Consider the following 12,342-nt stretch of genomic DNA (forward strand, 5'->3'; position numbering starts at 1 on the left):
GTTCAGCAGTGTTAGGTGGTGTTAGGTTAGGTGTTAGGCTGGTGTGGTGCTTTCTGCTTCAGAACTGATGCCTTCTTCTGTGCTGCAACTTGCAGAGTTGCTCAACTGTCTTGCCTTGTGCTTTGCTTCGCATGAGGGCAGGAGGACATCAGTCATCCCAGTCAGAAGCTTTGTTAGTGAAAGGATTATGAAATATAACTTCCACTTTGAAAGAGTGCTTTTTATGGAAAACTAACACATTTGTACTGCTTTTTGTGCATTTGGGGAACTTAACAGTGCAGCTCTAAGTCATTCTCTGCATCTTTTTGGTCAGCCAGCACCCAGATCAGCAAGTTCACAGGTCTCTGCAGAAGAAACCAACTAAAGAAAAGTTTAGCTCTCTACACTGTTAGATGGAAACAACTGGCAAAGCTAGACAAAGTGGTTTCCAGGCAGCAAGCTGGGGAATTGCCTGGGCTGCCTAAAGAACCCCACTCAAGTCATGGGATCTAACATGTCAGCGTGGTCTCGGCATGGCCTTTTTAATATCCCTGGCAGAAACGTAAGGAGTCTGTAGATATGTTGCTACTTTTTGCCCCTGTTATCTGTTTTGCTTTTTTTTTTTTTTGCATACTTAAAGCTAGTGGAAGCACTAATTAACTACTGAAAAAGTGAAAGACAGTCAAGACAGAAAAATTTATTTCTTCGGAAAGAGTAATTTATCTGCTTAGTGTCCAACCATACAAGGAGATAGCTTTGGTTTCTTATACTTTTTGATTCTGCTATCATACCCCAGTTTAGTGACTACTGAAGAAATTGTGAATATCCTTGCATATCTTTCTTTCTCATTTTTGTGAATGTTGCCTAAATTTGCCTTTTATTTCCTTGCTTTCCTTTCTTTAAAAATGCCTAATCCCATAGGACCACACACTGTTTTAGGCCAGAAGGAACCCTGGAGGTCATTTGGTCCAGCCTCAGCTTGGAGCAGGGCCAGCCTCAGAGTTAGGTCTGGTTGCTGACAGTCTTCCCCTGCTGAGTTTTGGATGTTGTCGAAACTCTGATTTTACTTAATCACCTAAACAATTGATCTAGGGCTGGGGGCTGGGCTTAGGGGGTTTCTCTGCCTTTTTCATTTTGTTGAAGGAACCTTAAAACATTCACACTGCAAGTTACATAAAACTAGTATTTTAAAATCTTACCAGTGCAATAGAACCTAAAAAATTCACACAATTCTATCATACCACCATAGCGTATTAGCATTAGGATGGTAATTTACTCCCACTGCTATGAGGAAGAGAAGTAAAATGTTTTGATCCAGTGCAGGGATTTCATTGCAGCCTGATTTTTTCCAAAGCATAATGTCTTTGTTCTAATATCTATCTGAAAATATTAATTTATAAAATGATGATGCAACAAACTAAATAATTTTATATTTCATAAATTTATGAAAGGGATCATGCGTTCTAGATCTTGAGGGTGTTGTGAAAAGGATGCAGTGGCATTAGATATCTTTTCTAGTTCTGTGTTTCCATGTTTCAGAGCCAACAGACAAGCTATGGATTGGGTTGAACGATCATAAAGTTCAAATGTATTTTGAATGGAGTGATGGCACGCCAGTGACATACACAAAATGGCACCTGGGAGAGCCATCCACTACAAACAACAGGCCAGAAGACTGTGTACTGATCAAGGGCCAGGTAACTTTATTCAATACACATTTTAATATGGAAACGAACTTCTTAATAAAAGAATGACGTGACCCGCTATTTCAGCAACTGGCTGAGGCCAGAAAAGGGGATATGGGGACAAAGGATGAGACTCGGATATGACCTCTCATTAAACAAAAATTAAAATGAAAGCATTACCTCATCACTGATGACTCTTTCTCCTTAAGTTCATCTGAAAGTCACCAATGAAATTATTTGGGCTGTAAAACAAGTCTCTGGATGTAGTTTGAGTATGTTCTCCTGCTGCTTTTCCTCTGGTGACAATGGTGGCATGTGGGGATCCCTGCTACCTCCCTTGTGCCTGCTGGTTCACCCCTCACTGCGTGGCACAACCGACTGTGCAGGGCCCTGCAGGACAGGTTGGGGACCGGCTCCACGCACCCTCACCCCCTCTCATCACTACCAGCTGTAACCGTACTACCATAGCCCAGTCTACCAGTTCACTGAATGTGGGCAGATTTATTTCTGTTATCAGCTAAGGTGATTGGATAAGGAAAACAAGATATATTTCTGTTTCAAAGTGGACAGAGTTTTCATTATAAAGAAAGAATTCTACTAAATTTCTTTAGATTATTCATCTTAATCTCATTGTTATTTCATTATTTTCCCTGCCTCACAGTATGGCTATTGGGCAGACTATATCTGTGAGAAGAAAGCTGGTTACATTTGTAAAAGAAAACCTGTATCACAAATAGCTGGAGAAAAGGAAATTAGTGATGCAGGCTGCAAAAAAGTAAGTATGTAAGAAAGGAACAACAATTTCCCAGATCAAATAAGTACCTTGTCTGAGAATAACCTAGAATAATTTTAATTATTTGGATTATTTACTTATATAATTATTTTTATTATTTATTAAGAAATTTCTTTCTCCTGCAGTTACTTTAAGTTGTATTAAGCCATTTACAGAAAACGCTTAGGAGGAATCTATAATTTCACTGCAAAAGGTTTCTAATTCATAATATTAATGATTATTGTGCTTTGTTCATTTTGAAATCGTATGGTTTACTTACTACATGATATCACAATTATTTAAAAGTTATATGGAAATCCTAATACGTTCCAGGGCTGGAGAAGATATGGGACCTACTGCTATTTTATTGGACATGTTCTAGCAACGTTTTCAGAAGCAAACACCACTTGTGAAGGAGAAAAAGGTTACTTAGCCACAGTTGAAAGTAGGTATGATAATAACTTTTTCTTGGCTTTTAGATAGGTAAAGGTTGTATGTTCTAAAATACTCCTGGAACTACTGCTCAGTTCTAACACAGTGCCAAACAGCAAATTACCTGTTACAGACGAAGTCTCTACTTAAACTAAAAAAAAAAAGGTAAGTCTTGCTTTTCATTGTTGACGTATCCAGAGTCAGAATACCATCGTAAGGTCCTCTCCCTCAGTATGAAGCAAGGAAAAGGAGAAAAGGATTCATATAAAATTAGACAAGTAGAATCTGGATAAATGATTTTCTTTTCACTTGTGTCATTGTGATCCCTTTTACAGGTATGAACAAGCCTATTTGAGTAGTCTTCTTGGGCTGAGGCCTGAGAAATATTTCTGGCTTGGTCTCTCTGACATGGAGGACCAAGGCACGTTCAGGTGGGCCAATGGTGAAGCCGTCTCCTTCACGCACTGGGATGCAGCGATGCCTGGTAGGTGCTGTGATGGTGGATGCTGGGTGCTCTCTGCAGTTGCAGTCCCTATTCGGGTTTGCAATGGCAACGTTCTCTGAATTTTATGCTTTAAGCTTTCTGTATACGTTACAAGAACTGGCAGTTGTCAAAACCCATCTTTTAATGTCAAAGGAATAGTTTGAACTGCAGTTTTATATTAGGAGACCTGATATACCTACTCATAAGATTAACCTTTTGGCTTATCTTCACAAAGAAAATCAGAATCTAGAAAAATACCTTCTTTCTGATAAACAGGAGTTACAGACAGCTCCTGAGACTATCCCACAGTTATCCCTTGAGTGTTAATGTTAGCCTGGGAGATGAGTTTGAAACAGAGCAACTGTAATAAGGATTTTAAGTTAGAATTACAAAATTACAGTATCAAAAATTTTTATACCCTTTTTTCTTTTACTTCTGATGCTAAGAAGACTGCATTCACAGGATCATACTGAAACTGTGCAGAAGCATAGAAAACAAGATCTCAAAATCCCATGAGGGATAAAAAAATAAATTAAAAAAATGTAAAAAAAATTGCAAAAGAATAATTGGTAAATTAGCTGAATCTTTAATAAGGAATAGAATAAAGGGGGTATATTGGGAAAGATATATAAAATTACTTGTGTAACGGGAAGTCATACTCACAGACCTCCTGGAGCTCTGCAGAGGAGCCAAAAGCATACTAATAAGAGAAATCTAGGTAGTGTTGTCTATCTCAATTTCCAAAAGCCTTTCAACTAATCTGAACTGACACAAGAAAGCTCTTACATGAATAAAACTTTTAGTCAAAAGGCAGTGAATGGAAGGTGAGTTTTTTTTAATGAGGGCTATTTTTTGGGGGGCTGCTTTTCATGGAGGAAGAGTGTTTACCAACAGAGTCTCATAATAATCTGTTTCAAAGCCCATACTCTTCAATGTGTTTACAGATAATCTGGAAACTCTGCTATACGAGTATTATTGTATGACAAGAAGGGAATGGGTGCTGCTCAAAGAATTTAAGTAAGAACTGAACAATTTAAACTGTATAAAATATCCAACATGTTTTTTTTGTTTCTCATAAAGGAAGTAAGCCAGGATGTGTGGCCATGAGAACTGGGGCTGCAGCTGGATTATGGGATGTTCTTGACTGTGAGACAAAGCAAAAATATATCTGTAAGCAGTGGGCAAATGGTGCCACAGCTCCACCTGTTCAAACTACTGCTCTGGTCCCCACATGCCCTGAAGGCTGGGTATCAAACTACCATAGTAGTTCCTGTTTTAAAGTAAGTGCTTTAATAGTTAAAAGAAGAAGAAAGGCTTTGAGCTGCTTGGTTAAAAAAAAGGGGAAAAAAAAGTCAAGAAAAAGGAAGTAACATCTTCATTTTGTGATATCTGAGGTTGGAATATAGCAAAAAAAACCCCACCACCACCCAAACAAAACATCTCCAGGAATTATGCAGAAGAGGAGAGAAACTAAGGAAGAAAGACAAGATGAAGGGACTGGAGACAAGGGGAGGGAAAAGGACACCGGAAAGAAAATCGGGAAACTTTTGCCCCAGGGACAGAATAAATTGGAGCAGAAAATGGATGAATAGGAACATAAATATTAAGTCCCTAGAAAGCCATAAGGAGAAGAGAAAAAAAGTAAAAAGAAGAAACAATATAATATTTGCGAGGTTATTGAGAGAGTTGAAGTGCTGAATTAAAATAGCAGAGCATAATATTTGCGAGGTTATTGAGAGAGCAATGTTGAAGTGCTGAATTAAAATAGCAGAGGCAGCAAAGCTTGGCTGATAGCATGGCTTTTTCTATCAACTGTGGTCACTAGGTTGTGCAAAGGTCCCATACTTATCTGAGTTGTGTGGGAGTTCAGCGAATAAAGTAGAGAAAGTGTGAAGTCCATCCACAGGCGGCACAATGCCTATAGCTGGATAAACGTACTTAGATAAGCACATTACCCCCAAAATGAGGCATAAGATGTCATATGCAAGGTTAATTAAACCAGTGTTTATGAAGGACACTTATTAGAGCATTTTGATGCAAAGCTACAGGTAACTCGTATTTGAAGTGCAATCAGTTATGCCTGAGCAGGCATACAAAAGGACTTTAAACAAGAAATGAGGACGGTGTGCAAACACTGGTTTGGGATCATGCATAATAGCACTGTGCTATGTTTCTTTATTTTATTATAACATATTATATATGTTTTAAAGTAATCTCTCCATAGTGTTTTCACAGATCAAATGTTAAAAAGAAATCATGGCTTGAAGCTCGAGATTTTTGTAGACAAATAGGAGGCGATCTGGTCACCATTAACAGTAAAGAGGAGGCATCATTACTAATAACAGCAACACGGTGAGTATCTGCTGCATGTTTATCTTACCATATTTATATGATGTTTCATATGAACTTTTATGACTGCTCTTAGATGATTTCTAAAACATATGGATTCCTCAAAGGCCAAAAAACCTGTGATAGTTTGAGATTTTATTTACACATGAATGTTTTTAACTGTTTCATGAAAAAAAGAATTGTTTATATCCAGGAAATTAAAAAAACACAGTATCACAATTACTAGATATAATTTAGAAACACATGAAATTGTTGGGGATGGTATTTTTAGTAGGGTAGAAAACATGAACGATATATTTACTTTTGACTTACCTTGAAGTAGTCAATGCTGAGACCATTTTCTGAGTCTGTGAAGGCCTTTCCTAAGAAAACAGAACATAGAGGAAATACATTATCAATATGACTAAGTCTGATAAATAGGCAATTACCACTGAGCCATAGAAATACTAGATATTTCTGTGAAAAACATATGCATCTGTATGCCCTTCACTAAATGTAATAGGGTAATTATGACAACTTCACTGCGCTTTACAATGTGTGCTAGAAAGTGTAATGATACATTTCTGGTTGATTTTTGTGTTGATGTTTACACACTGCTCTGCCTTGTAATTTCTCTTAGTGACAGTGGCTGTAGCTTTCAAAGAGTTTGGGTCGGTATATTTTCCTTGAATCCAGATGAAGGATTTGCCTGGAGTGATGGTTCTCCAGTGAGTATTTTAATTTTCCATCAAATTTGTTTGTTTAAGACATTTTGGGATTTGTACACGAGCTTTTCGGGTTTTTACTCTTCTCTTCTTCAAAGAGAACATCAATCCTGCAAACATTTACATGGCTATAACCTTTATTATCACAAGTGTAATTGCAGCAACATATTTGAACACATGGAAATCATCTGTATCTATTACAGTCTGTAGCTTTCTGCACAGCACTCCAACTTATCATCTTTTCCAAGAATATAATATGAACACATAACGTCAGAATACAAAAACTGGTCATACCAGGCCTTGTATCCTATCTCTGGTAGTGGCCAGAAGTAGCTAAAGAGCTAATCAAATCATATTTCCCAATATACTCCTGCATCCCCCAGTAAGTGATGGCTCGGGGTCTTTCAGAACCAGAACTCACATCTGTAATCTTTATTTATTTCTATGAATTTATCCAGTCATTTCTCAAGTCCATGTAAACATCCACAAAATGTGAAATGTTCCTGCAGGATTCCACTGCTTATTACCTTCCCTTTACTCTTACTCTCTATTTCTTATTTTTTAATGCAAGCAAGGACCTTTCCTCTTATCTTGTCGCATGTTAGTTTCCTTAAAAAGTTTGGGAAGAGATCTTGTCAAGAACTTTTTGAGAATCCCAAGTAGGTTGTATCAAATGGCCCTTCATTCCCATACAGATGTTAGATTTTTCAGAGGTGACTCCACTAGGTTTGTAGGACACCACTTCGCTCCCATCCTGATTAACCTCAGGGAACAGAAGCTGTGAATGCTAAATTGGTGCATGATATGGTCACTGTCAGCAGACAGCTGTTGGACAAAGTAATTTTGAACCAGGTCACAGTTGATGAAGTGAAAACTACCTTGCCTGCAGATGATTACCATGAGTGGGATGGGGGTGAAGTTCTTGGCTAGGTGACGTTCATTAGAAACAGTCCATTTGCCTGTTTCTACTCTGGCTGTGCCTAGGCCTTGAGGCGCCAACAAGAGGAAAAGCCCTCCATAGCAAGACAGTCTGATTGCCTGATCACTGCCATCATTGCCCCACTGTAAAAATTCTTACACCTATTGCTTTCCCTGTATTTGCACTTCTTTTTCATGAGAGATAGACCTTTCAGACAAATCCAGTTTGTTTCTGTTTGCCAATGGAGAGTAAAACTGCTGAAAGAGACGAAAAGAGTAACAAAGATGATTTCTTTTATAGGTTAGGTACACAAACTGGGATGACAGTCCAAAAAGTTCAGGAGGACGCAAGCTCTGTGGAGTATTCGATCATGGGACTTACAAGGAATGGCAGCTTTCGGTCTGTGAAGTACAGCTTGACTGGGTTTGCCAAATGAAAAAAGGTAGATTTAGTCTTTTCTTTAAGTAAGAAGCTTAAATAACTTTAGAAGTAGCTGCTTTCTAATATATGTAGCTGGAGAAAGACACACAATTTTGAAAACTACTTTTTCCAAACGGAGGTCAAGAGCATTAGATATTATAATATGGGCCAGGATTTTTCAATGATAGACGATGAGAATAGATAAATGTGTTTCTTCATGTAAATTAGGATGTATTCATAAGCCATGGGTTTGCAAGGGTTTCATAGACTGCCAACTTTTTGAATATTAAGAAGTTTTCATTTGTATGTTTATAAGGTAGGTAGTAAGGAGTTGTGAATTTTTTACAATACCGTTTTTCACATGAACACGGGTAAAGCTAAGAACGAAATACAACATGTTTGTGCACCAAATATATTTTTGCCTTGAGATTTGACAGTATTCATGGCAAATTATGGGCAGCTAAAAGGGGTTAGAGGAGGTGATGGGAGATGGATGGAAGCAGAAGTTTTTGGTTTGCCTTTCTGCAGCCCTCCAGCCCCACAGGGATGTTGAACCTTCCAGGGCTGGCTGAGCCACTGTCGTTTCCCATGGTGTGGGTAGCAGCCCAGGCACATCACTTGCCAGGCGTCCCAGGAGGCCACAGAAGGCAGCCACAGGGAGCTACACAGCCCTGGGGATGCCAGCTTTCCTGCCTGGCACCCACCAAAACTTTGGAGAGTATTGAAACATTTGTATGAGATGTTTTGATTCTACTGGATCAGTCTTGCCTTCCCCCCCCCAAGGAAAAATGTTCCAGTAGAAAAAATTCTGCTGCCTGTAGAAATTGTAGGAAGCCATTTCATTCAAGAGAAGACTTCAGGCTCACAGTTGTGTTAGTACATTTGGTGGTTGACACCGAGGCTGGTCATAGCTATAATAATATGGTTAAGGACAACAGATGAAACAGTCCTGGAGCAGTGCTCCAAGTTCTCCTTTAATATTATTCTGGATTCATCTGCTTTTGGAAAAGCAATGGTTCAAAGCAGTGGCATGTCTCTCTTTATCAGAATCATAAATATCTTATAGTCAGTATATATAGTTATATTTCCTTTTGCTTATGAATATTTGAGACTGAGAGAATTTTTTTATAGAGCTAAAGTTAAATCTAGTGGAATTTTTCTCTGCCTTGATAAGAAGACCCCTCTGGAGGATTATGGTATGCCTACTGATGGATCAGTAAAGAGTCTGTAAAACCAAAGTTTAAAGTGTTTCATGCAAATCTACTTTGGCTTACCAACTGGAAGACCAATTTTCCTTTACGTTGCTCTGCGCAGGAATGTGATCCGGCAAAAGCTATGGCTTTGTTGGCATGAAGCATAGCTTATGACACAAAATTATAAGCAGATGACCATGCATATTGAATAAGGTGGAGCTGAAATGTGTGGCTATGCCTGCTTTCTAATCAATGGCAAAAAACTGCAGAATCCTGCTCTGTCCCTTACCCTTACTCTGCTTCTTGCAGTCAGTCACAAGCTACATCGTAAAACATGCTACAGAGATGTGTTATGTTTTCTATTCTCTTGTTTTGCAGGAGTGCCATTAAAATCTGAACCAATTGACACGTATGGTAGGTTTTTGTGTACATTTATTCATCTTGTCCATTATTTTTTATCAAAATTGTTATTCTAAAATGAGCTTTTGTGTTCTACAGATACAGAATTTAAGGCTACCTTATTTATCTTCCAGCATATAAAAGCACTGTGGATGGATGGGTGATATATGAAGATAAGCTATATTACATCAGCAAAGAACAAGTCTCCATGGAGAAAGGCCAAGAGTTTTGCAGGATGAATTCTGCAGACTTGGTTGTTGTGAACAGCAATAGCGAGAGGAGGTTCCTACAGAGAGCGCTAAAAGAAAATGTAAGAATCAATACAGACAGACAACCTAAAGTAGAAATGCTTTTGATAATCTGCTCACAAAACTTGAATTGCCTCAGCAGTAGAGCCATCAGCATTTGCACTAACGAAATCTGCCTGAGAGGAGATCTGTGAAATTCTACCTGAAAGCACCCTTTGGTCCCATGGGATTTGGTCTCTCCTGCTCTGCGCCAGCTGTGCTGAGGCAGGCTGGTGGGAAGGTGCCAGCTGTGCTGGCTTGGGAAGTAGCTGCTGTGAGGGGGAGAGTTGAGGCCAGTGTGAGATGGTGCTGCAGTCCCGGAGGGAGAATGAAAGACATGCACCAGTTTCTGACTCAAGATCTGCTTCTTGATGAAGGGATAGAGGGTACCATCAGCAAGTTTGCTGATGACACAAAACTGGGAGGAGTGGCTGACATGCCAGAAGGCCGTGCTGCCATTCACCGTGAGACCTGGACAGGCTGGAGAGTTGGGCAGAGAGAAACCTTATGAAATTCAACAAGGGCAAGTGTAGGGTACTGCATCTGGGGAGGAATAACCCCATGCATCGGTACAGGTTAGAGGCTGACCTCCTGGAGAGCAGCTCTGTGGAAAGGGACCTGGGAGTCCTGGTGGACAACAGGATGACCATGAGCCAGCAATGTGCCCTGGCGGCCAAGAAGGCAAATGGCATCCTGGGGTGCATCAAGAAGAGTGTGGCCAGCAGGTCGAGGGAGGTCATCCTCCCCCTCTACTCTGCCCTGGTGAGGCCGCATCTGAAGTACTGCGTCCAGTTCTGGGCTCCCCAGTACAAGAAGGACAGGGAACTCACTTGGGTCTTTTTAGTCTGGAGAAGAGAAGACTGAGGGAGGATCTTACCAATGCTTATAAATACTTAAAGGGAGGGTTCCAGGTGGATGGGAACAGTCTAACAGTCTTTTCAGTGGTGCCCAGTGATAGGACGACGGGTAACGGGCACAAACTTGAACACAGGAAGTTCCATCTAAACATGAGGAAAAGCTTCTTTACTTTGTGGGTGGCAGAGCACTGGAACAGGCTGCCCAGAGAGGTTGTGGAGTCTCTGACTCCGGAGACATTCAAGACCTGCCTGGATGCCGTCCTGTGCAACCTGCTGTAGGTGTACCTACTCTGTCAGGGGGGTTGGACCTGATGATCTCCAGAGGTCCCTTCCAACCCTGACCATTCTGTGGTTCTCTCCTACCCCATCCTAAGGGCACTCAGCACTGCAGGACGCAGCTCTGATCTTCCAGATGAAAACCTGGCTTCTCTGCCTGACTGTATAAACATATCACTGTGATTAACTGCGAGCCAGCACTTTACCGCTGTCGACTTCAGTGACTGCTATGTAGACCTGATCAACGGCACATCCATTTCTGCTTGTTTTACTTCAAAGATTTATTTTGTTTTTAATTAAAATAGTATCTTTCTGGTTTAGGAGAAACCCTGGAGTCAGTCAAGCGGATACTTCATTGGTCTAAAAGTGAGCCTTGATAAAAAGTTTAGGTAAGTTAAGATGATCACTGCAACTCTTAACACATAGAAACAAATACAATATTTTATGTAGCTGGAGGTACTAAATGTGTTGCTTTCAAGGACTGAAGGCTAATGTATGTAACAAGTACAAAGCAGAATGGAATAGTTCTAAAATATTCTAAAGTCCAAAAGTTTGCCCCAAAAAGAAATAGGAAAAGAATATTTTTTTTCCTGAGTAAACACTTACCCAAAGAAAGGCTTGGTAGCTGTACCCTTCATACACACTTTCTCAAGTTTCTTTCAAAGATTTGCCCCATGAATTGGAATGATACTTTACTATGCTGGATTTTATACCTATAAAGACACATTTAAAATATGCTCCGTACTATAGAGCCTAGCTTTCTTATGCTTTTTCTCTATAGCTTCAGGGAGGGCTTCCAGAATTAGGAAGATGTGGAAAATGAGCACAAAAGATGCTTCTGACAGATTCTTATGGTAGCCTCTGCAAACTCCCATTCCAGGAGAAAAGTCAGCAGAAGCTTACAATACAGTAAAATTAACGAGTATTGCAAAAATACCCAATTTACAAATAAACAAAAAACTAAAATAAAAGACACTGAAGAGCATGATACTGACACTGACTAGCTTCCCATCTGCTAGTTAGGACACATCTGGGAGGTGAAAGAACATGCTTCTAATCATGACCTGAAACAGGTTTAGAGGAGATTTTAATTTAACCTTTCTATTTTAATGCTGCTGTTGAGTGTCTGTAAATCACTAACCTTGGAAAGGGCAGAAGAGGAGTGGGGAGAGAAGTTGGCAGTGATTGAGTCAGTGCATGATGCTAACCTCCTGATTTAGGACACAAATTAGGGAGACAGGGCATTGCTGGGTCCAGTGAGCATCTCCTTTATTTTGATCAAGTATAACACCATCAGCAAGAGATAGATGAGGGAGCTGAACTTGTTTCCCACTTCAGTCTGAATGACCTAAACTCTGAAATATTGATTAAGATGCAGTGTCAACCTCTTCTTCCTTCAATAGCAATGTATTAAAATAAAAAGCATGTAAGCATAAAGAAAAAAATGTCAATTTTGATTCTTCAGAAAGGGTGCTTTTAAAGCTGACAGAATGTCCATTAGTTTCCAGACACAAGACTTAAATATCTCCATAGGTTATTTGTATTCTCTTCAGAGGAAAATCCACAGAAAAGTATTTCTGTCCACG

General features: G+C 39.7%; 1 protein-coding gene across 1 annotated transcript in view; it reads left to right on the forward strand.

Annotated features, from left to right (window-relative positions):
* The window catches only part of LOC104288350 (macrophage mannose receptor 1-like), a 46,805-nt gene that overhangs the window by 20,834 nt on the left and 13,629 nt on the right, over window positions 1-12,342 (forward strand). Inside the window, exons 12-22 of the mRNA XM_009887145.1 lie at window positions 1,519-1,676; window positions 2,326-2,439; window positions 2,770-2,885; window positions 3,204-3,352; window positions 4,433-4,632; window positions 5,577-5,704; window positions 6,327-6,408; window positions 7,625-7,766; window positions 9,316-9,351; window positions 9,471-9,646; window positions 11,078-11,145. Coding sequence (XP_009885447.1) covers window positions 1,519-1,676; window positions 2,326-2,439; window positions 2,770-2,885; window positions 3,204-3,352; window positions 4,433-4,632; window positions 5,577-5,704; window positions 6,327-6,408; window positions 7,625-7,766; window positions 9,316-9,351; window positions 9,471-9,646; window positions 11,078-11,145 — 1,369 coding nt within the window. The remainder of the gene's footprint in view (window positions 1-1,518; window positions 1,677-2,325; window positions 2,440-2,769; window positions 2,886-3,203; window positions 3,353-4,432; window positions 4,633-5,576; window positions 5,705-6,326; window positions 6,409-7,624; window positions 7,767-9,315; window positions 9,352-9,470; window positions 9,647-11,077; window positions 11,146-12,342) is intronic.

Source organism: Charadrius vociferus, unplaced genomic scaffold, assembly GCF_000708025.1.
Source record: "Charadrius vociferus isolate BGI_N301 unplaced genomic scaffold, ASM70802v2 scaffold126, whole genome shotgun sequence".
Lineage (NCBI taxonomy): Eukaryota > Metazoa > Chordata > Aves > Charadriiformes > Charadriidae > Charadrius > Charadrius vociferus.